The sequence below is a fragment of the Sciurus vulgaris genome (assembly GCF_902686455.1).
Source record: "Sciurus vulgaris genome assembly, chromosome: 16".
In the NCBI taxonomy this organism is placed as follows: Eukaryota; Metazoa; Chordata; class Mammalia; order Rodentia; family Sciuridae; genus Sciurus; species Sciurus vulgaris.
This window is the reverse complement of record NC_136477.1, coordinates 17,480,695-17,506,015: the sequence shown is the minus strand read 5'-3', so window position 1 is coordinate 17,506,015 and position 25,321 is coordinate 17,480,695. Positions and strand designations below refer to the sequence as shown.

The following is a 25,321-nucleotide window of genomic DNA, read 5'->3' as shown; positions in this document are numbered from 1 at the left end:
AGTCACGCTCTGCTGTCGCTGGTACTTCCTCCTGGAAAGGAGACTCGAGGAGACGGGTGTGGACCAGTCTTTTGTGAACACGGAAATGGCTTTAGAAAAATAAATAACAGGCTCTCCAGGTTTTCATGAAATGCTTTATTCCCTGAGGACGCTCCACCCAGCTGCCCCTCATCCCCACCGGGGGCGGCAGGGGACCGGCGGCTCACTTGGACACCCGCACCTGCAGACACGTGGGGCGGAGGCCCCTGAAGACCCGGATGGCCCCTTCTCCGGGCAGTGGGCGCGCTCCGCTTGGCCGGCCCGAGCTGTTCCTGAACGCTTGGGGGCCAGGCGTGGGGACTGAGCCCGGCTGGGGACAGGAACACTGAGCTCCCGCAGCCTTACGGGCTCAGCCTGGTCTGTCCTCTGCTGCCACCGCTGTGTTGGAGCGTGGGACCCACAGGTGAGGAGGGCGGCCCCTCTCTCCAACCGAGGGCTCCGTCGCGCAGGGGCGTCCCGACAGGACCCCGCTCGCCTAGGCTGAGGACCTTCTCACTCCAGCAGACACGGGAGTCCCCAGAGGGCCTTGACCTCATCTCCCACGAGACCACCAGGGCCTCACCTGGAGGGAGGCTGCTGTGGAGGGTCCAGCCTGAGGGTCAGGTTGGAACTGGGCGTGGGTCACCCAGTGGAAAGGGTGTGTCCACAGCTGGAACCCTCGCAGAGGGGCTTCTCATCATCAAAAGGAGGTGGTCACATTTTCAGGGTGTCCTCCAGGCAGGCAGAGGGCCCCGGAGTGTGGCCCAGTGGGTTTTGCAGGGTGTGGAGGAGCTCACCTGGCAGCATGTTCACCCACCAGCACCCATCAGGGCTCCGCGACGCCCAGCTCGCCTGGGGAGTCAGCCCCAGCTCCCCGGGAGGAAGGTCTTGCTCCTTTCTGTGCCAGTGGGCCCAGGAGCCCAGAGGCCAGGCCCCGCGGTGACCTCAGAAGACCTGCCTCTGCTGGCCGCAGGTGAGGCCGGGCTGGCTCAGGGCGTCCCACATGAGCAGCATCTCGTAGGGCAGGAAGCGGTGGACCAGCAGCAGCTCCCGGTAGAAGCAGGGGTCGAAGGAGGTCAGGCGAGCCGATGGGACGTGCACCCCAGACGTGCGGACGCCACTGTGCGAGGCGGGCCTCAGCCCCTGGTGCTGCAGGCACATGCCCAGGAAGACGTCATCGATGGGGAAGAGCTCCAGGGCCGGGGCGGCCCGGCGCAGGGCGGCGGCCGTGAAGCTGGACAGCAGGAAGCCGCCTCCCCCGCAGTAGGGAGGGTAGCGTTCCTCCTGCGTCACCACTGGGGGCACGTAATACTTGCTCCAGGGAACCCGGATGGGGCCCACGTTTTGGATCAGATGCCCCACAAAGAGGTGCTGGCTGGGGTCAAGGCCCTGCAGGTAGGTGACCATGTTGTCCGTGTGTGCAAAGACATCGTCGTCCCCGTTGAGCACGAAGTTGGCGTTGGCGCACCTTGTCTCTTGCCACTCGAGGAACAGCACCTGCAGGGTGGGAGGGCATTGGCTTGAGGGCTGGAGCCACTGGTGGTGGGTCCCTGTTGGCTGCCCTGGTCCGGCAAGCCTGGGAAGGGCTGTGTCCCCACACTCAGGTCAGCCCGTGTCTAGAATCTCACTCTCCAGGGTAAGCCGCGCCTCGGTTCCAGCTTTCCCAGCAGGCCTCATCACAGCACCTGCCTCCAGAATCATGGGGGACCCAGGAAAAGGTATTTCGTAAAGAACCAAGACATCCTGAAAATTGTGCCATTTACATTTAATGGGATTCCATTCAACTCTGCCTGCCTGAGCCCTGGAGCTCGATGGTTACTCATGTGACTCCTAGCTGACACCTACCTCCCCTGCCAGTCTCTGTGCTCTCAGGGTGGGGACGGTGTCTGCCCTATTTTTTTCCATCTCCCCAGAACCCAGCATGGGTCCAGCATGCCGCAAGTGCTAGGTGCATCCTTGCCAGGTGAAATGTAGCACACTTTTGCTTTAAGGAATCCCAGTTACTTGGGAGGCTGAGGCAGGAAGATTGCAACTTCAAGGCCAGCCTTAGCAACTCAGCGAGGCCCCGTCTAAATAAAATACAAAAAGGGCTGGGGATGTGGCTCAGGGGTTAAGTATTCCACGGTTGAATCCCTGGTACCAACAAATTTGACCTTAGGAGACAGGTGACCCTCAATCCAGGTAAGGGAATGGACTGGGCATTGAGCAAGGTGACACGTGGAGAAAGAGCCACAGAAGCCTTGGACCCAGCCCTGCACGCCCCTGCCCTGCTCCACTCAGCTTTGCTCTTCCCGCTGACTTAGGCTGGGTACGTGGAGCCTCCAATTCCTCATCTCATATGGGTTGGGTTTCCTCTCTCCTGGGTTCTTGCCCACCAAAGGGTCTTTACTGACCACTATGTGCCAGGCCCGAGAAGCAGTGTGTGAAATAGACACAGACCCCAGCCCCGTGGGGAGATAGAAGCAGAACAGATGAATGAGATACTTCCACTGTCACTGCCAAAGTTAGCTGAGGCTGAGGCAGGATTGCAAGTTCGAAGCCAACCTCAGCAAGTCAGTGAGGCCCTGTCTCTAAATAAAAAATAAAAAGGGCTGGGGGTGTGGCTCAGTATTGGGCCAGTCGGTCACCTGTCCACATGCCTTACAGTTCAGTTTGGTTTGCAGTGCAGGGGGTGGGACCCAACACTTCATGCATGCTGGGCAAGTAGTGTACCTCCGAGTGACACACCGACCAGAGGTGCCTTACTGATACTGTCTCACACAGCCCTCAGAGGTGGGGGGTCTAATTCACATCCCATCGCCCAGATCAGGAAAAGGAGGCCCAGAGAGGCAGGTGAACTCTCCCAAGGTCCCACAGCAACCAAGAGGCAGCGCCTGGTTTGAACCAGTGCCACCCCAGCAGATCTGTGCAGCCACCTCGGTCCCTCTGCCCTTGCTCCCAGTCCCTGGGGAGGAGCAGGTCACAAAGAGGATGGGGAAGGGCAGTAGAGGGCTCAGTGAGGGCGGGTTCCTGTTCCCTGTGCCCTGCGCGCAGGGGGGACCTGCCAGCACCCCAGCCGGCCCACCTGCTTGAGCGTGAGGTTGAAGAAGGAGTCGTGGAAGTCCCACTGCAGGATGTCACCGTTCGTCCGCGCCTCCAGCTCCAGCAGCCGGTTGACCTTGCGGGCCTCGTGCGGGTGGCTGGCAGTGCCCACGAGGAAGAGGCGCCGCAGCCGCGCGCCCCGCACCAGGCGCTCCTGGCCCCACGTGCGCCGCACCAGCTCCCGGCGCTCGTAGTTGCTGGGCGAGGACTTGATGGCCAGGAGCAGGAAGACGGGCCCCGCGCACTTCTCGGCCGGCACGTCCTGCAGCAGCGCGAAGCGGCGGCAGTGCTTGTAGAGCAGGAAGTTGCGCACGTGCTGCGGCTGCCCCGCAAACTCCGGGTGCGCGGCCACCGAGGTGTTGGCCAGGCAGGGCGCGGGGCGGGCGTGCGCGGGCGGCGGCCGCCAGGTTCCGAGCGCAGGGGCCCCGGGGGCCTCCTCGGGCACCAAGCAGGAGGGTGGCGTGGACACGTGCACGCTGAGGAGAACCAGGAGGGTGACGGCGCCCACGGCCAGGGCGAGGCTCAGCTCAGGCCGCAGGGGGCGCAGCGGACACCGCATCCTGGGCAGCCCGGGCGTGGGGTCCGCGGAGCGGCCCTCGAGGTCTCCTGCGAGGAAGAAAGGCCTGGAGGGCTGGCGGCGGCAGAGCTACCTGGGGCACCCCAACACCTGGCGGGCCTCCACCGTGGCTCCCGCCGGCAAAGTGCGGGCAGCCCCTCCCTACCCCCCACCGAGCTCCCTTCAGCGCCTCCCCTAGATTGGCTCTGAGAGGGGCCCAGGCTCTGCTGGCGATTTTTATTTGCCTTTTTATTTCTTTTCTATTTTTTTTGGGGGGGGGTACTGGGGATTGAACTGGGGGGCACTCAACCACTGAGCCCCCTCCCAGACCTATTTTGTATTTTATTTAGAGACAGGGTCTCACTAAATGGCTTAGGGCCTCACTTTTGCTGAGGCTGACTTTGGACTCGAGATCCTCCTGCCTCAGCCTCCCCAGCCACTGGGATGACAGTGTGCCACGCGCCGGCCCTTCTTCCCGTCTGTAATGGTCTGTCTCAAGCAAAGCCATCTCCCTGGCAAACTGCGACCACCCCCTCAGAACCCCTTGCAAACGGCCATTCTGCAGAAAGCGCTCACTGATCCCCGCCCAGGGTCCTGGTTGCCATTTCGTCTAGTCCTCGCTTCCCTCCCTGGCTCAGTCCTGGTTTCCTGGTGGTCTCCATGTCTGGCTTCCTCCTTCCCACCGCGGCGGCAGTGTCGGGGTTCGGCATCACCCCGAGTGAGGCAGACACATGGGGAGCCAGGGAGTGTTTACCGAATGTACAGATTAAAAGCGAATCACTCCGTGTCTCCGGTGAACGTGCACACAGCCTTCGAAACCCCGGCGGTCGTGACCCTTCCTCCCGTGAGCTCTCCCTCCGCGTGCCCAGGTGCAGCCTGCCACCCCCTTCAAGTGCCTTCCTGGGCTTCCCTAGGTGCCTTCGAATCCTCGAGTCAGGAGAGAGAACGTCTGTGTTGTCCTCCAGTCGAACTCGAGGCTCTGCTCTCTGGAGCAGCATGAAGGTACTAGATTAGACTCAGGCGGGACTTTCCTGTTCAGCAAATACTTACTGGCACCAGAGAGACCTGGAACATCAGTCCTGGAGAGCACACTTCAGGGTCCAGCTTCTGGGCTGAAGCTGGATTCTACCACCCCCCAGCTGTGCCCCTCATTCCCTGGGTCTTGGTTCCCTCTGACCTAGACGGGCACCTCCAAGAGGCCCCCAGCTCACAGGGTTGTGGCCATTAGGGGGTGCTAGCCACCTGTGCACAGTGGACACTTGAGTGTTCCGTTGAATGAGCTTCTAAAGGTACTTACCTCACACTGTCTTGGGGTCTCGGACTGTGCTGAGCTGGGGTCTCTTCTGTCTCCCCAAAAACACCTGGAACAGTGCAGGGCAGTCAGTGGATCCTGTTGGGCCCCTTCAACCCCAAGGGACCCCACCCAGCTCCAATCTGAGAGCAAGGCACAGAGCAGCTTCCCGTTTCCATCTGGGGCCACAAAGTAGCACTGGAACCCAGGCGGGGGCCTCCTTCGCTGATCCACAAGGCTGTTTCCCAACACGTTCGTCCCAGCCTGACCAAGGTCTCCTAGGCCAGAGAAACGTGTGCAGTTCTCAAATAGGGCCCAGATTCTACACCACAGGTTGCACTGTGTGGCCTTGGGAAAGAGCCTGACCTCTCTGTGCCTTGATGTAAAACACGAAGAATCAACACCCTGGGCGTGGTCCTGCCTCAGGATCTTTGCACAAGCAGTTCACGCTGCCGGGATTGCTCTTCCCTCAGATCTCTAAGCAGGTCGACTCCTTACTGTCTCTGCACCAACGTCACCTTCCCAGGGAGACCTTTGTGGCTGGGACGCACTGTCTCACGGCTATCCCAACCCCCATTCCACCTCTTTTTCTCTAGCACAGTCACCTCCTACAATGCATAAGACTTTTAAAAGGGGTTTTTCCTTGACCCTTCCCTCCATCAGGACGTCTGTCCCATTTCCCATTTTATCCCTGCCTCTGGGTACATACAGGTGCTCAGTCAAGGTGTGATTATTGAATGGAGGAGGGCCCGGTTGCCATGGCACCTGATTCTCAGAATGATCTACTACATTCGTTCACGGGCTGTGCTCCTCCGATACACGAGGAGCTGGGGACACAGCGGAGGCCAGGCATGGGGCACATGAGAGTTCCTGCTATTGGGGGGGCCCAAGCCCTGGAGGGTGGCAAACTCAGCGAAGGAGACAGGAGAGGAAAACTCAGGAGGAGGGTAGCAAAGCAGCTCAGACTCGGTTCCCTGCTAGGCACACAGTCACCTCTGCGACCCAAGACAGGCGGGGACTTCTCACCAGTTGCCAAGCCATCAGTTCCGCGGCGGACGCCTGCCGGGTGCCCTGCGACTCGGTCCTGCTCTGACTCCCCACCTGGACGCACGGGTCAAGGCTTAGTCCCCAAGGTTGCCCCCATGCCCAGCCCCATGTGGCTTTCTCTGTGCTTTTGGCTACACAGCCTCTACCACGCAAGAAGCTTCCCGCTGGCCCGGAACCTCCGGTGCTCCTGCCTGCCTCAGCTCCCTGGAGTGGCCGTGACGACAAGCATGCCCCGCCATGCCCAGCCTTGAGTTCTCTTGCCAGACACGGTGGTGCACCCTGTCCTCCCAGTGGCTCAGGAGGCTGAGGCAGGAGGACCGTGAGTTCAAAGCCAGCCTCAGCAATGCAGAGGCCCTGAGCGACTCAGCGAGATCGTCTCTAAATAAAATACGAAGTAGGGCTGGGGATGGGGCTCAGTGGTGGGGCGCTTGCCCAGCACGTGTGAGGCACTGGGTTTGATCCCCACATAAAAATAAAGGCATCGTGTCCATCTACAACTAACAAACAAACGACAACCCAGCACGAACACAAGACTGAGGCGGTCTCAAATCCAAGACGAAGTTACCCATAAAGCCCAGCCCACAGTGGACGAGCTCGTCCGTGCACAGAACCCAGGGCTCAGGTGGCCAAGGTCAGAGGCAAGAGACGAGGACCAGGAGGGGCGAGGACCCCGGCAGAAACCCGGGTCCCCTGCTGTCACCAGGGACTGCTTTGCCACCTGATCCGTCAAAGTGGTTAATGGGCACAATTCAGGGCAACCCAGGGAGGACGATGTCCATCAAGCAGCCAAAACAGACGGTTGACAACTGTGTCAGAGTTGGAGAGAAAGTGACCTGGCGAGCTGATCATCCACCCACGGTCTGCCCAGCGATGCCCGCCACGGAGAGCTGGGACTTCCCCTCCCCGGGGCTGGTGGCAGATGGATGCCCCTGCCCAGGGGTCATCCACAGCACCGCGCTCCAAGAGCAGGCCAGGTGGAGGCTTTCCTCCTGCAGAGATGGCAGAACGGTGGTCCCCAATGCCACCTCCTCATCCACCGGGACCTGAGGGTATGTCACGTAGGTGGCCAAGCAGACATGGCAGATGTGATTGAGATAAGCATCTGGAAATGGTCAGACTGTCCCGCCTGTCCAGAGGAGCCAGGTGTACGGAGGAGGGAGGCCTCGGGTGAGGAGGGAACGTGGCCTCTGGGCACTGGCGGAGGACGGCCCTCAGTTCTCGCCTGGGCTCCAGGAGGAATCCAGTCCTGCCCCCCTCGACTCTGGCCCAGTAGACTGAAAGGCTGATTTCAGATTCTGACTTCCAGAACTGTAGAAAACAAATGCATGCTGGTCTTGGGTGGGAAAGGGGGTATCCCGAAGGATGTGGATGGAGAGGCTCATGGCGCGAGGCATACTGGGAAAGGCCTGAGTGTCCGTGGCCCCTGGGTGTGCCACTCTGCAGGCCCCTCGACCGTCCCCTCTGACTGTTCCCCGTCTGAAAGTCCTCTGGATCCCGTCCTCCTGGGGTTTTACGGAGGCTCCATTAAATAGGCTCGGCTGAGGAAGTTCTTGGCCAACTGTGATCAACTCAAGCCCAGGCCCTCACCGTTCCCTGAGGCTGGGAACAGCCCCCGCTTGAGAGGCTATCCAGGGGCCGCTGCCACCTCACCTCAGTAGACACAAAGACACTCTAGGACTTGTACTCCAGGAAAAGAGAGGAAGACCAAATATGTATTTTGCAGCACCCTAGGAGGAGATGCGGTCTGGTGGCTGGTTTGATTTTAAGGTCTGGGTGACATCTGGGCTGAGATGTGAATGGACGGCAAGGAGAAGCCAGCATGGTGGCCATCTGGGGCAAAGGTTCTGGGGTGGGAACAGCAGGTGCAAAGGCCCTGAGGCAGGAACTCATTGGGCAGCTGAGGGCCCTGGAGTCTCAGCCTCTGAAAGGTCCCAAAAAGTCAACTAGGAAAAATCATGAGGGAGCTAAATGTTGAAGATTTCAGGCTGCATAGGAAGGTGGCCTCCCAGCCACATCCCGAGCCTCCATAGGAAGACCAAATCACCAAAGAGGAAATTGAATGAAAGAAGCCAGGGCATCTCCTGGGTGGCCCAGCAGCCAGGGTGCTCAGAGGCTGGGGAATGAGGGTGCCTCACGAACCCGACTCTGGGGCATGGGATCCAGTGGGAAACAGGACATTCAGGACTTGTAAAAATTTGTAGGGTGACTGCCCCTGTCCCATTTACAGATTACACTCTAAGTCGATCGTTCTTAACTGGAGTGATTAGGTCCCCAAGGGACACCTGTCGGGACACTTGTGTATATGTGTGTGCCCCTCGGCTCAGCTGCAGCCCCCGCCCTTCTACATTTTCATTTTGACCAGAACATCGCTAGGTTGCCTAGGTTGGCCTTGAACTTGTGATTCTCCAGCTTTAGGCTCTCAAGCTGCTGGGATTAGAGGCATGTGCTGCTGCATCTGACTGTTTGGGGATATTTTATAACATCGGTTAATTTAAAAAAGTTTTTGAGCCAAGATCTCACCGTGTCGCCAGGCTGCTCTCCAACTTCTGGGCTCAAGGGACTCTCCTGCCTCAGCCTCCCGAGTCCCTGGGACCCCAGGCAGGCACCACCCGGCCTGGCTGGAAGGTATCGTCAGTGCCAGGACTCGGGTGGGGCAGGAGACGGCCATCGGCACTGGTGGATGGAGACCAGGGACATCGTGTAACATCTCGCACTGTTACAGGACAGCTTCTGCACAGTATCTGTCCCCGAATGTCAACATTTTCAAGGTTGAGAAATTCTGGTCAAAACCCACAGATAACCCAGAGTAGAGAATTCAAAGCGAGGCGTCAGGTGTGCGACTCGGGGACAGAGCACTGCCACAGTGTGCACAAGGCCCTGGGTTCTGTCCCCCAAAACCAGAAGGCAAAACAAGACAAACAACGGTACCCAGGCACGGGGCAGGGGCAGGGGTGAGCAAGACCATTGCCAGTCCCTACCACTGGGGTTGGAGCACCCAGGCGAAGTGGAACTTCTTGGCGAGGCTGTTTGACTCTAATGAACCCCGCGAATGCCTCCTCTTTTTCTCGCATTTCACTTTCTTGTTTATTCCTAAGAACCCTCTGCGTGTGAAACACGTGCACCCCTGGGCTACCTCTCTTCTTCCCCAGGCTGTTTTCTGTAAATGGGGAGATTCTCAGGTCGGCGATCAGCTATCCTAGCAGCTGCGATCCCAAAACCCCCTGTGGAAATCATTCACTCGTGCGCAGGTGGGCGATGGCTGCTCAGGTTCTTGGCGGGGTCTGAGCAGCGGAGCAGGAGTTGGAGGGGGAGGACTCTCTCCTCCGCGCCTGCCCGCCCGTGCCCTGGACTCCCACTAATGCAAACAAGGCGCCCCCTGAACTCCTGGGCCCTTCAAACCTCAGGCAGGAGCATCGGGGCAGGCCCACCAGCCTGGCGTGGGAAGCGCCTCTGGGCCGCTCCTCTGCAGGGCTGACCAGCGAGCCTTCACTGGTCTGTCCAGTGGATCTTCTAGCTGCCACTTTGGTCTCTGTTCCAGGCGGTACCAACCCATCCTCATAGGTCTTCCGATCACAGGGGCTGGGACCCACTCCCGCCATGGGAGATGCGGGGCACGGGGGTGTAGCTGAGGGCCAGGGACTCTTTGGCTGCGGAGGGCCGGGTATTGATGGGCAGCCCCTCCAGGCCCAGGTTCAAGTCTGTGGTCCCCACCCAATCCTGGGGTCAGTGACCTCTGAGAAGCTCCTGTTGCAAAGCCCCTGCGTGGAAATCACCCATTCATTCCATAAACACGCGCTGGGTGCTACTGAGGAGCCCAGACGTCCCCACCTTGGACAAGGTCCCAGGAGCCAGAGGGGTACATGCGGGGGAGACGTCGCTTACACACCAAGCAAGCTGCTAACGCCACAGTGGACGCCAGCCGGGGTTCCTCTAAGTCCACCCCGTTCAGACACCAGGTACCTGCAGTCGGGGCAGATCCCACAGGTTGAGGCTCAGTCCCCAAGGCTGTCCCCTCCCCCGCTTCTGATGCCCTCAGTCAACCCCGATGGGTCTCCCAGTGTTTCTGACCCCCCAGTTGGAAATTGGGGTTCCCAGGACCCCTTCCTTGGCCCCATTAATTAGCAGAGCACGGACGGGGACACCTCACTGGCACTGACCCAAGTTCTCGGGAAGGATGCTGCTGCGGGGACGTGCACCCGGTGAGCTGGGGAAGAGGGTTCCACCTTCCTTGGGCTCTCAGGGCCCCTTGCAGGAGCTGGCCCCTGCACGGCTGAGTTAGGCTGCTCTGCTTGTCACCGAGGTCTCCTAGCGCAGGCCTGATTGACGGGCCACCTGGGGCCAACCCCCCTCCAGCCCTCTCCCCTCCCTGGAGGCTGGGGCGGTAACAAAAGTCCCAGGGGACCAGCACCCCTCCAGAAGCTACTGAGGGGCTGCCCCAACCACCTCTTTAGCATACAAGGCGCTAGGACTGCAAAGATTCCAGAATATTCCAAAGGTTTTAGGAGGTATCTGCCAGAAACTGGGCTGAGACCAAATCTGCACTTGCCAGCATCACGCTGTCGAATACCAGAGCCCCATTTGTGGGAAAGCGAAACGTTCAAGGCCTTCTAGAAAGTGCCTGGGGAGCTGGCACGATGGCACACACCTGTCATCCCAGCAGCTCAGGAGACGAGGCAGGAGTGCAAAGCCAGCCTCAGTGACTTAACAGGTCCTCAGCAACTGAGTGAGACCCTGTCTCTAAGTAAAATGTAAAGAAGGGCTGGGGGTGTGGCTCAGGGTTAGCACCCCGGGGTTCAATCCTGAACCTAAAAAGGAAAGAAAAGGGAGTGCCTGGAGAGACCAGGTAGACTCCCCCCTCTCACAACTGCAGAGCCTTCCAGAGTCAGTCACAGGAACCGTGTCACGGGCCACACCAAACACGTGGAAGGACGGAGAGCCCGGAGCCCAGTTGCACCCATGCGGTGCTGCCAGTCCCCGCGCAGACGCCTGTGAACGCGTGGGCGCGCTCCAGGCCTGCTCTTACCTGAGGCACTGGCCTCTGGGCCACGGAACAGTTACTGAGCACCTACTGTATGCTGGATTCTGGGGCTGCCAGCTCTGCCCTGTGACACTAACATACTAGTGACATAGTAACCGGTGGCAGCTTTTATAAATGCTGTGGAGGGAAGAGGAATCAGCAGGGGACCTGATCCACCTGGGGACCTGGGAGATTCTGAAGGCTGTCACGGAATCCCCTGGACAGGGCCCTGGGGGAAGGACATCCCAGACCTGGGCACAAGTTTAGGGTGCTGGAGGGGGAGATGAGGGAGGCGGAGGGTGGATTCCTGGACCAGGCTGGAGTCAGACAGTAGAATCGGGGAGAACCTCTTATTTCATGTGAGGGGCCACGGGAAGCCGAGCAGGGTGTGTGAGCAGGAGAGGAGCCAAATCAATTTGTGCTTTTAAAAACGTCCCCTGTGGCCAAGGGGCAGAGGTAATCCGCAGGAATAGAGGGTGGGGCAGCATCCAGGTAGAAGTGCTGGGGCTGGGGAGGGGCAGGTCAGCAGGATACAGGAGAGTGTGCAGGCTCAGGAAAGATGACGGGAGGCCTTAGTGCTAGAACCCGGATGTGGGGGTGGAGAAGAAAGCACAAGGCACAGAATGGGAGCCGCCTCCACTCCCTCCCTGGACAGCGAGATGCAGCGAGACCCAGTCTGGGGTGTAAGAGCAGGTGGACACAGAACAGCGGCCTGGAGGCCTGCGGGCGCCGGACGGAGGAGCACCCTGCATGACCTGTGTGCTGCAGACCTGGGCTGGGGAGCACAAGGTGGGTGGAGGAGTCTCACTGAGGACAAGGCCACAGGAGTGGCATCCAGATGACCCTCCAGGACCTTTATCTGCCCCCCGTGGGCAGACCAGTCAACTTCCTGGGGCTGTTTGCCTTCATGCACGAGTGCTGTTCTGCCTAATCCAAAGTCCGCTTCCTCCAGCCCACACAGAAAAGCCACTTTGAGTTACTGGCCAAAACCAGGAGCCTCCCCAGGGGTTATGGCTGCCGGATGTGGCCCTCTCCACACCCATCTTCCCCCACAACCTCTGCCCTGCTCACCAGCTCCAGGCACGCTGGCTTCTTGACCAGCTTTTAAGCATCCAAGCTCTGTGCTGCCCCAGGGCCTTTGCACCTGATGCTGCCTCCACCTGGGACTCCTTTCCCTCCAGAACTCGTCCACCCAGTTCTCTTTAATCTTCAAGTCACAGCTCAAAGGTCACCTCAGCAGAGTTCTGACCTCTCGTCCAAACCACCCAGCCCACATCTGCTCTTCTCTGAATCATTTCAACCAGATGTCACAGGAAATTGACTTGTTGCTCTTGTGTTAGTCTCCAAGCCAGCCTGGAGCCCCAGAGGTGGGACCGGGTCCCTTGTCCTCTATGGCTATGTCCCTACCTGACAGTAACCAGGTCATTTCCTCCCGCCTCACATCAACCTCACCCTCTCCTTCCATGAGTACTCTGCCTCAGAAAATGGGTAGATCTGTAGCTTGTGGGGACACACAGCATGTGCAAGGTCCTGGGTCCCATTCCCAGCACGGCAAAGACAGAAAAAAAGACCACCGGGCAAGGTGGTCCACGCCTGTAATCCCAGCAGCTCGGGAGGCTGAGGCAGGAGGATGGTGAGTTCAGAACCAGCCTCAGCAACTCATCGAGACCCTGTCTCTAAATAAAATGTAAAAAGGGTTGGGGGTGTGGCTCAATGGGCAAGCACCCCTGGCTTCAAGCACTGGTACTAAAGAACAAACAAAACAAAACAAAAAAAGGAAAGTAAAGAAAGATAAGGGGAGTCCACGTGGAGCGGAAAGGGCAAGTCCGGGCTCCAAATCTTCCTAAGGTGCTGGAGGGCTGAGCAGTCCCTTGTGATGCATTTAATGAGAAAGAACCGTGGCAGCTCAAGGAAGCGGGGTCTCCCGGTGTTCGTACTACCGGAAGCGCGGTTGACCCTGCAGATCCTCGGGGGACCGTCCAGGACGGCTGTGGCTACCCAAATCCGCATCGCCGGAGCGCCTTCTATGAAATGGTGCGGTGTTTGCACAGAAACGACGCAGGTGCTCCTGTAGACTTTAGATAATCTCTCCATGACTCATAACACCTCACACAAAGTCAAGACTGTGAAAGGTCGCGACGCTGGGTTGTTAGGGAATCACGACCCAAAAAAGTCTGTCCGGGTTGAATCGAATCTGCAGATCCGGGACCCCTGGGTCCGGAGGGCAGAGCAGCTGCAGAGTACCTTCGTGACCCGTGAACCGTACCTGTGCTCAGATGAAGCGTGACAGGCCACTCAACAGTCCCCAGGCACCAAATATTTGTGGCCTCTGAATATTCATGAGGTGTGGGCACTGAATATTCATGATCCATTGAAGATTAACAAGCCCCAAGATAGGCAGAAGGGCCGACCCAGCTGAATTCGTTTTGGACCCCCTGGTGGCAGCACTGCAGCCTCATGTCCTCTGTCATCATTCCCAGGTGACAGCCATCCTGAACGCTGGTCCTGGACATGTGTGGCTCCAGGCACTTCTGTCCCCGTCAACAGGAGGCCAAGAGGGGCGGTTGAAGGACACAGGCGGCAAGACCCGCCCACTCCCACAGCCCGGCCCTGCCCTCTCTGGCCTACACTGATCTGGTAACTGGAGGCCTGTCTGACCCCAGCATGGGGGCCTCCACCCACTCCAGACCTCCCACTTTCCCGATGAGAAAACTGAGTCCTGGAACCCTCTCGGAACCTGTCGCCCTGAATTCCAGTTTTTGCACGGTATGGGTAGCACAGCGACCAGGCCCTGCCCCGTCCTGCCCCAGTACGGTGGGTTTCCCGACAAGGGTTCATCTCTGCCTTACCCTGCAGCCATGAGGCCCCAAGGAACTGATGTCCTTGAAGTAGCAGCCCCTGGCAGCCCACTGACCACCTGAAGTCCCTCTGGACCTCGGAATCTTCAAGTTGGGATGGTGGCAGCTGCCAGCGCATGTCCCACCAGCTGCAGGTGTGACCATTCTACATTGGTGTTTGCTTCCGCGGGTCCACCCACCCTTCGCTGGGATTTTGGGGGGGTGAGTGGGTGTGGAACCTTCTGAGGACTTTCTCAGAATGTTCTGGAACATTCTTAGACAAAGTGAGGGGCGGAGGGTGATGGAAGCAATGAGAAGAACCCCCTTTGTGTGCATACAGGTCACGTACAGCTCCACATGGTGACTTTTGTAAGTGATGTTTATGAAACGCCCCCAGTATTGTTACTATCAGCAGCAGCCACTGTTATCACCTACATAAGCCCCGAGGTCCTGGGTGTCCCAGTGCTGGGTTAGGTTCTTGGGACTCGGTCAGGATAACAGAGAAAAGCCCCCAGGCTCATGGGACACACAGAGAGGAAGCAACAGACAATTTTCTGGAGATGGAACTCCAGGGTGAAAAACTTGCCATCTCTGAAGGAGCCCCAGGGCCTCTCATGGGGCCTTCCAGGGGGGCCTGGGTTCCCAGGCGGGAAAGCTGGCACAGAGAAGGTACCAATGCCCGTGGTCACATGGCTGACTGAGGCTGGAGGGACAGAGGGCGGTCCCTCACCTGTTGGTACCGGCTTGCTCTACCCGTAATGATGGGTGAGCCCTTTTAATGAGGAACAGGAGTCACTTTATAAACAGAAAAGAAAGAAGAAAACGTCTAGTAAAGATAAGTCCTTCGAAAGGCTCGGCCTAGCCAGACCCTGCTTCATAAAACCCGTGGGCTCCGTGGGTTCTAGGTCAACCGTCCCGGTGCCCGGGGCCAGTACCTGGGCGTGGGGGGGTATGCTACCCTTCAGACCTTGGCTTCCTGGTTTCCAGGTCAAGGCTCAGTCATGGTCATAGTGATTCACTTAATGAGCTGGCCGGGCTCCGCGGAAACTGCCTGGGGCAGCTGGGATGGATCCAGGAGGGATCCGAGGCCAGGCAGGCGCCCCTGAATGAGTGCCAGCCCCGGCCCCACCGGGTCTCAAAGGCATCTCTGGGCTCACTTTTAGGTGCAGAGACCTACCCCGTGGAAGTAGGGTGGGCACCCTGGCTTAACCCTTCCTGCGATCCAGGGCTGATGGGGACAACGGCGTCCCATGGGCCCCACTGCTGGGGACTTCCTGGACCCCACACCTTCAGGCCCGGCAGGGTCCTTTGGTCCTGCAGTAAGTCATGCTATTATCATGCAGAGATGAACCCCGTGAGCGGGACGCAGGGAGCTGTGTGATCGGGCCTGGAGCTAACACGCCAGCTCCCGAGGGCAGCCCTGCCACAGTCTGCCTGGCCACACGTGTACTCGTGGAACGGCAGTGGTGGTTAGACTCCTGTGGAGAGGGACAATGAGGCACAGCACCCAGGACTCGCGTAGGAAAGGCTGGGTGTGGCCTGGGCTGCCTTTTACCACCTGACAGCACTTTCCTGTTGATTTGTGATGTTGATAATGAGCTCCCATCACGGGAGGCAATCAAGCCAGGCCAGAATCCCACCAGGCACAGAGATTGTTCGGGACTTTGCCCTGGCTCATGGGGTGGCCCCAGACAAGTCCCTTCCCTGCTCTGGGTCTCAGAGGCTGGTGGCAAGAGGAGAAGCCACTTAGTGAGACCTTCTCTGTCCCTTCTGGGCTGACTCAGCTCTGCCTTGGGTCCCTGGTCTGAGCTCTGGTCTGGGGCACACAGGCTCCAAGGCCCCTTCTCTTGGTTCGCCACAGCCAGAGCACCAGACGGAAGCTGCCACACCTTGGGAGTGAGGGACAGGGAAATGGAGGGAGTCCCAGCTGGGCAAACAGGCCCTGCTCATCTAAGCCAGGTGGGGCCAGCTGCCCAGCTCAGGGCCACACCTTCTCCTGATTCCTAAGATATTGGCTCCACTCTGCCCCCAGTAGTGGCCTTGGGAACCCTGGTGGAACCGATAGGCAATGAGGCATTTCCCCCTTGTGACCTGAATCCCAGATCTGAACTACAGATGAGAGTGTGCGTGTGCGTGTGTGTGTGTGTGTGTGCGTGTGCGTGTGTGTGTGTGTAGGGGGGAGTCCCAGTTTCCCCAGCTGAAAATGAGGCCACCAAAAATTCAAAGTGCCTGGAAAGGGAAGTCGGCCAGAAGGGTGGTCACATAATCATTATTAATATAGTCATGGTGACGGCTCACTGCCCCGTGTGGCCACAGGACTTGTCCACTCAATTCTGCTTCACCCTGGTTCCTGCCAGGAGTCCTACTTGACATAGAGGGAGACTGAGGCTCAAAGACTTAAAGTCACTTGTCAGCGAAGAGTCCCCTGAAGGGCAACCCATAAAAAAAATTCCCTCCCTGGCTGGGCAGTCGGCCACCTTCATCAAAGCTGGGTCACTGTCTCACCTCGACGAGGAGGAACCGAGGCCAGGAGACCAGGAGCAACTCCTTGGTGCCACAGAGCCCGGGCCTCATGTTCCCGAATATGGCCCAGCGCAGGGAGCAACAGGAAGAGGGGGATGGACTGGTTTCCTCCAGAAACGATAGCAAGCCCCCTCGGGAGCTGGGGGCAGCTCCTGGACAGCCACCCCCCGAGGGCTAACAAACGCGACAACAGTGGACGAAGGCTGAGCGCCAGCCGCGTCTCCGGGCAGACCCCGCCCAATCCTGGAAGGAGGCGGGAGCCGGGGTCCCCGGGACTGGGGAAGCCTTCCTTCCCCGCCAAGGCCAGAGCTGGCCTTGGAAACGCCGGCGACCCCTGTTGTGGGTGGGCGGGGACAGCCGAGTTCCTGCGACTCCAGGACGTCGCTACACCTTCAGGGCGAACGCGGCAGGGACTTGCTGGGGTCGCTCTGGGACCCTCCTCCCGCCGCCCGGTGTCCGCTCCCGGGAGCCGCCAGGTCCTCAGGGTCGCTAACACTCACCCGCCAGGCGACCGTCCAGGCTCTGCGCTCCTCGGGAGCGGGAGAGGGCTTTCACCTGGCGAGCCCCGCCTCCCGGGCTCGTCCTTCCCGCCGCCGGCGCCCAAGAGCCCCTTCTCGTGGAGGCGCGGAGCTTCCTAGTGGCCAAGGCGAAGTTCCCCGCGGCCACGCCCCCGCCCCGCCCTGTGGCCACGCCCCTCTCCCCTGCGTCCGCCTCGGCCGGTGTCCGACTCTCGGGGCTGCTTGCGCTCCCTCCCGGGCCTCGACCCCACCTGGGTCCCGCCGCCGCCAGGGAGGGACTCCCCGTGGCCGGAGGTGTGCAAGCCGCACCGTGCGGTCCGTTGGCCCCGGGCCCCGCGTGCGTTCACGGAAGAAATGAGGGGCCGGGAGGCAGGTTGAAGCCAGTGGCCCCTCGCGTCCCTGCAGAGGGTTGGAAGATTCCAGAGGCCCCAGAAACCTGTCCCGTGCACCTCCTCCTCCGGACATCCGGAGGTTGCGGCGTGGCATTCAGAAAGGTTCTGGAAATGTAAGGTCAGATTTGCGATTTGGGGGGTTTGGTCTTGGGGAGGATTCGAACCCTGTCCCCTGCGTCCTCGGGTGCCTAAAAGTTTCTAGGCTTGGCGTATTGGGATCAGGGGCTGTGGGGTGCGGGCTGCAGGTGTGCGTAGGCTCTATTCAACCTGCCCATCCTCCCATCTCCAGCAATGGCTTCCTGAGGGGGAAAGGTGAGGAGCCGTCTGACCGTGCCTCACTTCCTCACTTGTAAAATGGAAGAAAGAGCCACCGAGTCCTGTGGTTGCGACAACTCTGGAGAGTGGACTCTGCTCAGCGCACAAAAGCGACTGCAGAGTGATGATATCAAACATGGTTGCTAAAGACGGGGCCCCAGGACAGCAACTGCTCCAGACGCACGCGTGATTTCTTGCAGAGATAAATACTTGACCTTTGATTGGGAGCTGTGATCCCCCATGGGACCCCAGAGAGGCGCTGCCACATTCTTTCCTGTGGGAGGGCCCCACCCATTCCCCACCTTTGCCAGAAAGGGGCCCTTCCCTGGGTTGCCCCAGAAACAAACGTGCAGAACCACTGAAAATAGAGGAAGCCAGCTGTGCCCTCCCTGTTAGAAGTGGGAGGAGCTGAGACACCCAAATCCTGGTCCCCCCAAATGCTTCCAGGGAACCCTGGACACAGTAGTCGGAGTTCTGGGATCAAAAGCAGGGAGTCTCCTGGCGCTGTGGTGCACTCTTGTGATCCCAGCAGCTGGGGAGGCGGAGGTAGGAGGATCGGGAGTTCAAAGCCAGCCTCAGCAACTTAGCAAGACTCTGGCTCCAAATGGCAGTGTTGCTCAGTGGTGAGCACCCCTGGTTCAATCCCCAGTACAGACAACAGCAACGCCAGGGGCGACCTCTCCACCCTGTGAGAATCTAGCCTGTGGCCTTGCCTCTCCTAGTGGCAGTTCCAAATGAACCCAGAGTAGGTGTTCAAGCAGATCCTCGGCCACACCACCCCGGCAGCACCATTTACAGCAGCCAGGAGGTGGAGGAACCCGCACGCCCATCACAGGGCTGGGGGACACTCGAACGGGTCCATCCGCATAGTGGAAGGTCACTCGGCTGTAAAAGGACCGAAGCACTGACACCGGCCACAGCGTGGATGAAACTTGAAATCCTGACCCTGAGCAACAGAAGTCAGGCACAAAAGGCCGACAGGTGACTCCGCTGACAGAAATGACCAGAACAGGCCAGTCCAGAGACCAGGCAGATCCCGGGCTGGGGGAGGGATGGGGTCTCCTTTTGAGGGATGAAAATGTTCTAGAACTAGATGAAGTGACGGTCACATGTCTCAATGCACTGCACACCACTGGGTGGTTGGCTTTCGCATGGTTGATTTTCTGTTATGTGAATCTCACATTTATTTATTTAGTTTTGGTACTGGGGATTGGACCTGGGCGCGCTTCGCCATGGAGCCACATCCCCAGTCCTTTCTAAGATGTTTTTAATTTGGAGACAGGGTCTCGCTAGGTCTCCGAGGCTGGCTTGGAACTTGCGATCCTCTTGCCTCGGGCTCCCAAGTCACTGGGATTACAGGTGTGTGCGACACACACCCAGCTCGCCTCAATTTAAACCAAAGAAACCCCCAAAACCACCAAGGGACTTAACTGCTCACGCTGCAGACTGGTCACTGTGCAGAGCAGAGGTTTTAGGGCCACGCAGACGGGGGAGAGCAGAGCTGTAAACGGCTGAATGACACCACACCCTCTGGGGTTGGCCAGCTCGATGGGCCCCTGCCGTCCCTGCCGGGACCCACCCTCCTGAGATAGGTGCGTGTCACACGGGCCGGGAAGGCAGGGCACTCCCGAGAAAAATGCCTCCTGTGTTTTAAAGGTGCCCAGCCTTGCTCGGGATCCAGGGGAGGCAGATTAGAGGCAGTGCGAGGTACCATGTTCCTGCCGCTTATCAGATGGGCCGGAACCCATGCCTAGATAGGCCCGGGGAGAGGAGGTGGCCGCAGATGGTGGCCTTCAGGCAGCTCCAGGCATGCAGCTGGCCCACACCATCAGCCCTACGGCCACACCAAGACTATCTGGAGGGCCCAAGGCCACCAGTCCTGACACACATGGATGGAGGGGACACTGCCATAGGCTCAGGTGACTGCTTTGTCCCTCTATGGAACTGCGACTCCCTCCCTGATCCCCACAGCCTGCAGGGCCACTGGGGGAAGCCACACCTCAATGGCTGCAAACCCCGTGCTGAAGTCAGGGACGTGCGGACACTCCCAGCGACAGGGTTTCCCTCTTTTTTTTTTTGAATCTATGAAGAAGCGGAGGGAGGGAGGGCTAGCGCATCCCAGAGGGTGCCAGGGCTCCTCCAGGGAGTCAGGAGGCGTCCTATGGGAAACAGTATAAATGGGGTTTTGAGGTATGAGCAGGAGCTCACAGGACGGGGAAGCGCACCCCTCCCTGGCACAGCCGGCCCTTCCCTTCCTCTGCAGACAAGGTAGGAGGACCTAGGAGTGCGGGGCAGGTCTCAAGCCACATCCTGCTTCCTGCTTCCGGAGCTCCACCTGGTGCAGCTCGGTTCCCCTCAGGGTCAGACACTGAGGGTCCCAGGTGCCTGGCAGGACCCAGGCCTGCCTGCTGCACTTGGCCCTGCTCCCCAGCACTGGTGCTGTTGCCTCGTCTGTCCTGGTCCCCCCAGGCCACTCTGTACACGCACTCCTCTAGGGCGCATCTTCCCCATGGACACTGTTGAGGGGGGTTGCAGATGAGGAAATCGAGGCACAAGCCACTCAGAGCACAGTCAGTGAGGGCCATGTAGGCTCCGGACCCGGGTCCTCTGCTCCCAAGGTGTGCAGTGCAGCTCCTAAGAACTTTGTCTTGCTCACAGCTCTGACCCGCCACCTGGCATACTGTAGGGGCCCAATTAATACTCATGCAGTGACTAAAAATCGCTTTTTCATGGAACTCAAACTCTGCCTGGCGTGCCCTTGCTCATCTTGTAAACTCCTACTTGAACCTCAAAGCCCCGTTTACTTTGCCCCTCCCTAGGAGGTCTTCTTGACTCCTTGAGAAGAGCTCTGGGGGCCCCAGTCTGGGTTCCTCTAGTCCTTGTCCCTCCCTCTAGCCCAGATCTGAGCCCGTGGGACTGGTGCCCATGTGGCTTTTGTCCCTTGAATGCTTGGAGGATGATCAGCGTGGAAGTTTGGGGCCCACACCCCGCTCTTTTCCTCTCCACTCTGACATTAAGAAGGTCAAACCCTGGAGCAGGATGAGGTTTCCTTTTTTATTTTGTTAGAAAATAAAGTGTTGATTCGAAGAACATTAAAAGGCCAGGGCCTGCGCGGAGCTGGCAGGAGGCGGATCTTGGCTCAGCCGGGCAGGGCCTGGGGCTGGGGAGGCCCCATGTCCAGCAGGAGGGCGTCCAGCAGGAGGGCGGGTGGAGAGAGCACCTGTGCAGAGCCAGGTGGGCTCAGCAGCTCACCAGGTACATCCCTGCGGGAGGGACAGTGAGGAGGGGCTGTCCTGCCGGTTCGTGGGGGATGGGGTGGGGGATGGGGTGGGCTCGGGCCACCGGCTCCTCCAGGCTGCCCTGGGGTCAACCCAGGCCCCTTTCTTCCTTTTTGTTCGCGGCTGGGGGAGGGGCCTCGGGCCCCAGCCCCCTGCTTCCCCCCTGACTTCTTCCTCTGGGGCCCTGACCCCAACCTACTTCCCCAATTCTGGGTCTCCTGGCTCCGAAGCCTTCCTGTCCTTTCAAAGGCCCCCTTGCAGACTCCTCCAGTGCCCTGGCAGGGGCAGGGGACAAGCAGGGCCTGGCACGGCCCCGCCCCGCATGCACGGTGGCCAGTGGCTAGGCGCGGGTACCTGTGGCGAACCTCCTCTTCACTAGCGACATGCGGTAGCCGCTGCCCACCAGCTCCAGGTCCACGCCCGACAGAGTTGCCCCCTCGCTGGTGAACTGCGCGGCCACAGGGCTGGGCGCACTGGGCCCAGACAGAGGCTCCCAGCTGGCAGAGAGGTGGCCGGAGCCTAGGAAGGCCGGGTGAGCTGCGCCCAGCGCCGTCCTGCGGTCCCTGCACTAGGAACCCTCTGCCTACCCGCCACCTCTTGCACCCCTGCACCCTTTCCTTCGGGTTTACAAAGCAGTCCCACCACAGGGCCTTTGCACCCGCCACGCCCACCCCTGGGTTGTCTTCTCCCAGACTTTTCGAGCCCCGTCTCCTGGCTACGCCCTCTGCAGCCCCCCCCCCAGTGAACGAGTGCCTCCCCACTGAGATCCGCACACCCATACTCACCCCCGGCCTCGCACACATCTGGAAGCTTCCACATGAACCGCTTCTCCTCCAGGCTCCTGGTAGTGAGAGGGGTTTGCTCAGAGAAGAGGCTGGAAGCCCATGAGCACAGCGTGGCCACCTCCTGGTCACCTGCGTGGCCCCCACAGGCCCGCTTCCCGCCTCGCCCTGCTTCCCCATCTGTGATGGGGCAGCCGGAAGCCCTGCGGTGCTCTCAGGAGAGTCCGACCCTCAAGCCCGCTCCTTCCTGCAGCTTCCAGCTTCAGTACGAGGCAGGCGAAGGTGGGCTGGGGCCGGGGCTGCAGCTCAGCGGTGGGGCGCCCGCACGGTCGGTGTGCACGGGCCCTGGGTTCCCACCCCAGTATCGCCAAAAATAAATCAACAAATCAAAAGCAATGGTGTCCCAGACTGACAGTCTGGTGGGCTCGGATTTTGGTGTGACCTCAGATGAGCAGCGTGGCCTCCTTGGGCCTCAGTCTCCCTGGCCATGAACGGGGATGACAGGCGTCCGCACCTCGCGGGGTTGCTGAGAGGCCCGACCTCGCCTGAGGTGGAGGAGGCTTTCTGCCAGACATTATCATTCTTAAAATATTAATTATTTTATGCGTTTATCTGGGCGGTGCTGTGGTGGAACCCAGGGCAAGTGTCCGCTACCCCAGCCTCTTTTTTTGAGGTGGGATCTCACTGTGGCCCAGCCTGGCCTCAAACTCTGGGGCTCAAGCGATCCTCCTGTCTCAGCCTCCGCCTAGCTGGGACCACAGGCGGGTGCCACTGCACCTGGCCCCAGAATTGTCAATAAGTCATTCCCAGTTCCGAGCAAGGTGGGCACCGTGAGTGGTCCAGCCTTGGGCAGACCCTTGGTTGCCACGTGGCAGGAAGCTCTAAAGGGTTCGGGTGTGGAAGGGGAGGACAGGGCTGGGCCTTGGCCAGCCACCCTGTGAGAGTGTGACCCTTACCAGGTGGCAGCGGGCTGGAGGCGGACATTGGTCACAGGCTCCCCCACGGGCAGCAGGATCTGGACGTTAGTGAGCGGCGTGGACACGGCCGTGGCACCAGCGCGGTAGCTGTACTCCACGGAGACCTGGGTGAGCGAGGTGCCACACTGCCAGTGGACACTCAGCTGCAGAGGCAAGGACTGGGGGCCGGGGCGGGAGAACTGGGAGGAGCGAGAGGCACCACGCGGTCATTATGTCCTGCTGCCGCGACCTTGCCTCGCCACCCACCACCCCACCACCCCGACTGCAAGGCCATCATCTTCCCAGGCCCCCAGGCCCACCCCGGGGAGAATTTAGCGTCTGTTACACTGTGTCTCCAGCAGAGGGCAGGAGAGCACCTCATTTCAACAAAGCAGCCCCACAAGCACAAGTCCAAGGTTCTGGGCGGGGCCTCCTCCAATTTGCATAATTGTACCATCTGCACCAACCATGCAGCCCCCTCCCACCGGCCCTGCGGCCCCTCCCCAGGCAGGGGCCCACCTGGTACCGCAGCAGCACCACGTTGTAGTAGGAGGCTGTGGGGTTCTGCTCTGCCTGGCGCTGCAGGGCCTCTGTCAGGGCCGCCATGTTGAGCCAGAAGTCTTTGGTGTCTGGGTCGCTCTGGGAGGGGTCGCTGTACAGACAGGGACTGTCACCCCCGACCCCAGGAAATGCCCTCCCAGAGCTTTCCTCTATGCAGCGACTTCCTAAAGGCGTGGTCTCCTGCCCACCCTAGGCCCAACAAGCCCCCTACCTGGGTGGGAAGTGAGGGCAATAAAGGAGTCAAGGAAGGCAAGGTTCAGAGAGGGCGAGCAACTTATCCCAGGCCACACAGCACATTCCAAGAGGCAGAGCAGGAATTCAGAGCTAGGGAGCCCCTGAGCTAAAGACGCTTCCACTCCCCATGCACAGCACCTGAAGAGCAGATCAGCACTGGGCTGGAAGTGCTCAATGGGGGCCGTGTGTATGAGCCGGAAGCTGAGGACGGGTGGCGGTGGGGTCCCACTGAACACGCGCATGATGCCAGCTGGAAAGGTCATGGTCAGCTCCCCAGTTACTCGAGCCAGGCAGCTGAGGAGTGGGGGGGACGTGGTGGCTCAGGGCTCTGCTTAAGACCCCTTCTCCCCTTCCCTGGGTATACTGCAGCCCCGGGCTCCCAGTCCCCCTATCATGCCAGCACACCTGCCGTCCCTGCCTGGACGGCTCAGGAAGGAGCCACCCTGAGCCGAAGGGGAAAGAGCCCCTCCCTGTCCCTTTTCTCCTGGACCAAGAGGCTCAAGTCTGACGCGCCTCCTCTTTGTGTTTTGACTTGAGGTCTTTTCTGCTGATCCACCCCAGGGATGTCAGGCCCGGCCCTGGCTCCCCAGCTCACCCCGCCTGCCCCTCACGGGGTGCAGCTTCTGGTCCTCTCAGCCCAGTGCTGAGGCAGCCTCAGGGACGTCCCAACACGGCCCAGGCCGGCTTCCACACCCTCTGTGGCTCCCACTGCCCTCGGGACAAGGGCCTGTCGCTCAGTTCAGCGTTCCAGGCGTCACATGGCCGGGGACCACTCTGCCACTTCTGTCCTGAGGCCCAGGCACGGAGCCTGCTCTCCCCGACCACCGCATACCTGGGGCTGTGGCCACGGAAGTAGGCGTGGACGTACTCGGTGAAGGCTGTGGCCACGGGCAGGGCATCCTGCGAGCCGAGGACCACGGGGCTGGGGCCCCGGGAGACTCCTGGGGTGGCGAGGAAGGCGCTGAGCACAGGCCCCCGGAGCCACCCACCCGCCCAGCCCGAGGCGGGCACCTGAGGCCTGGGGCCAGAGCTGCCCACGTACCGTGCCCTGTCTGGGAGGAGAAGCTGGGCCGCTCCAGGGCGAGGCTGGGGGCGGAGGAGCCCAGCGGAGAGGGGCTCGGGGGCCGAGACTGGAAGGGCAGGAGAGCGGGCTGGAGGTGGAGGCCGAGATGGCCCGAGGCCCCCAGCCCAGTTTCTGTCACCTACCAGGTCACCATTGCTTCGGGTCAGTGGGCAGGACACCTTCCTGGAGCGGGGCCTCCGGGGCGGGGCAGCCAGGCCCTCCAGAGCGGTGCTGTCGGCCGGGCCCGGCGTGAGGTCTGGGAGGAGGAGCGGGACAGCTGAGGCCTCGCCTTCTGTGACTAGCGGGCGCGTGTCCGTGAACGGGCTCCACCCAGCTTCTCCCACGGGCCGTGCCAAGCGCCCTCGTCAGCAGCGCTGGGGACCATGCGTGGTCAGAGCCCCCCCAGCGCTTGGGGTCCGCCCCTGCCTGCTACCTTCCTCCAGCCCCTCTGGCCCTGCCTGCGCTACCCCAGGCTCCCTCGCGATGACACCTTCACGCAGCTGCGACGCGCCCTCTGGCCCCTGCCCCATCTGGCTGGCCCTGCCGGCCCTTCTGTAGCCTCACCCGGGGCCTGGCCGCCTGCTTCTCCCCATCGCCGCTCTTCCCTCGCCCCTTCCCCTCCCTCCCAAGCTGCCAGAAGGAGCATGTGCCCCCAAAGTCACGTCCTGTGCCTCCTCCGTTCACAGCCCTTAAGGGGCTCCCGCTTCTCAAGGAGCACGTCCCAGCCCCCCTCGGGCCGGGCACAGGTCCTGGCTCCTCCCCCGCTCACCGCTGTGGGCCGCACCCCAGCCTCTCCCTCCGGGTTCCTCAACCGTGCCAAGCAGCTCCTGCCCCCGGGCCTTTTCACAGGCT

At 60.3% G+C, this 25,321-nt stretch overlaps 2 protein-coding genes and 1 long non-coding RNA gene across 11 annotated transcripts in view; 1 reads left to right on the top strand and 2 right to left on the bottom strand.

Annotated features, from left to right (window-relative positions):
• Positions 1-125: 125 nt before the first annotated feature.
• B3GNT3 (UDP-GlcNAc:betaGal beta-1,3-N-acetylglucosaminyltransferase 3) lies at positions 126-16,994 on the bottom strand. 3 transcript variants are annotated; one of them, XM_079114994.1, is made up of 4 exons: positions 16,871-16,994; positions 4,949-5,016; positions 3,083-3,702; positions 126-1,515 (listed from the first exon to the last, which is right to left on the bottom strand). In XM_079114994.1, exons 3-4 carry the CDS (start codon positions 3,656-3,658, stop codon positions 964-966), a joined length of 1,128 nt encoding a protein of 375 aa, XP_078971120.1. In that variant the 5' UTR covers positions 3,659-3,702; positions 4,949-5,016; positions 16,871-16,994; the 3' UTR covers positions 126-963. The 3 variants fall into 3 exon arrangements, with proteins under 3 accessions (XP_078971120.1, XP_078971119.1, XP_078971121.1); XM_079114993.1 differs by having other exon boundaries at positions 3,083-3,705; positions 4,953-5,016; XM_079114995.1 differs by lacking the exon at positions 4,949-5,016 and having other exon boundaries at positions 3,083-3,705.
• Positions 16,995-17,095: 101 nt separating this feature from the next.
• On the top strand, positions 17,096-20,657 carry LOC306646343. 2 transcript variants are annotated; one of them, XR_013759851.1, is made up of 3 exons: positions 17,096-17,398; positions 17,570-18,576; positions 18,878-20,657. It is a non-coding gene; the product is annotated as an uncharacterized lncRNA (long non-coding RNA). The 2 variants fall into 2 exon arrangements; XR_013759852.1 differs by having other exon boundaries at positions 18,431-18,576; positions 18,878-20,526.
• FCHO1 (FCH and mu domain containing endocytic adaptor 1) overlaps positions 20,636-25,321 on the bottom strand; it is a 24,698-nt gene continuing 20,012 nt past the window's right edge. For 5 of the 6 annotated variants that reach the window (XM_079114973.1, XM_079114978.1, XM_079114974.1 and 2 more), the window contains exons 19-27: positions 24,613-24,725; positions 24,449-24,557; positions 24,239-24,347; positions 23,545-23,700; positions 23,131-23,263; positions 22,612-22,811; positions 21,659-21,714; positions 21,228-21,392; positions 20,636-20,858 (exon numbers count right to left, since the gene is read on the bottom strand). In XM_079114973.1, coding sequence (XP_078971099.1) covers positions 20,836-20,858; positions 21,228-21,392; positions 21,659-21,714; positions 22,612-22,811; positions 23,131-23,263; positions 23,545-23,700; positions 24,239-24,347; positions 24,449-24,557; positions 24,613-24,725 — 1,064 coding nt within the window. In that variant the 3' untranslated portion in view covers positions 20,636-20,835. The remainder of the gene's footprint in view (positions 20,859-21,227; positions 21,393-21,658; positions 21,715-22,611; positions 22,812-23,130; positions 23,264-23,544; positions 23,701-24,238; positions 24,348-24,448; positions 24,558-24,612; positions 24,726-25,321) is intronic. The other variant, XM_079114977.1, reaches the window with a different exon arrangement.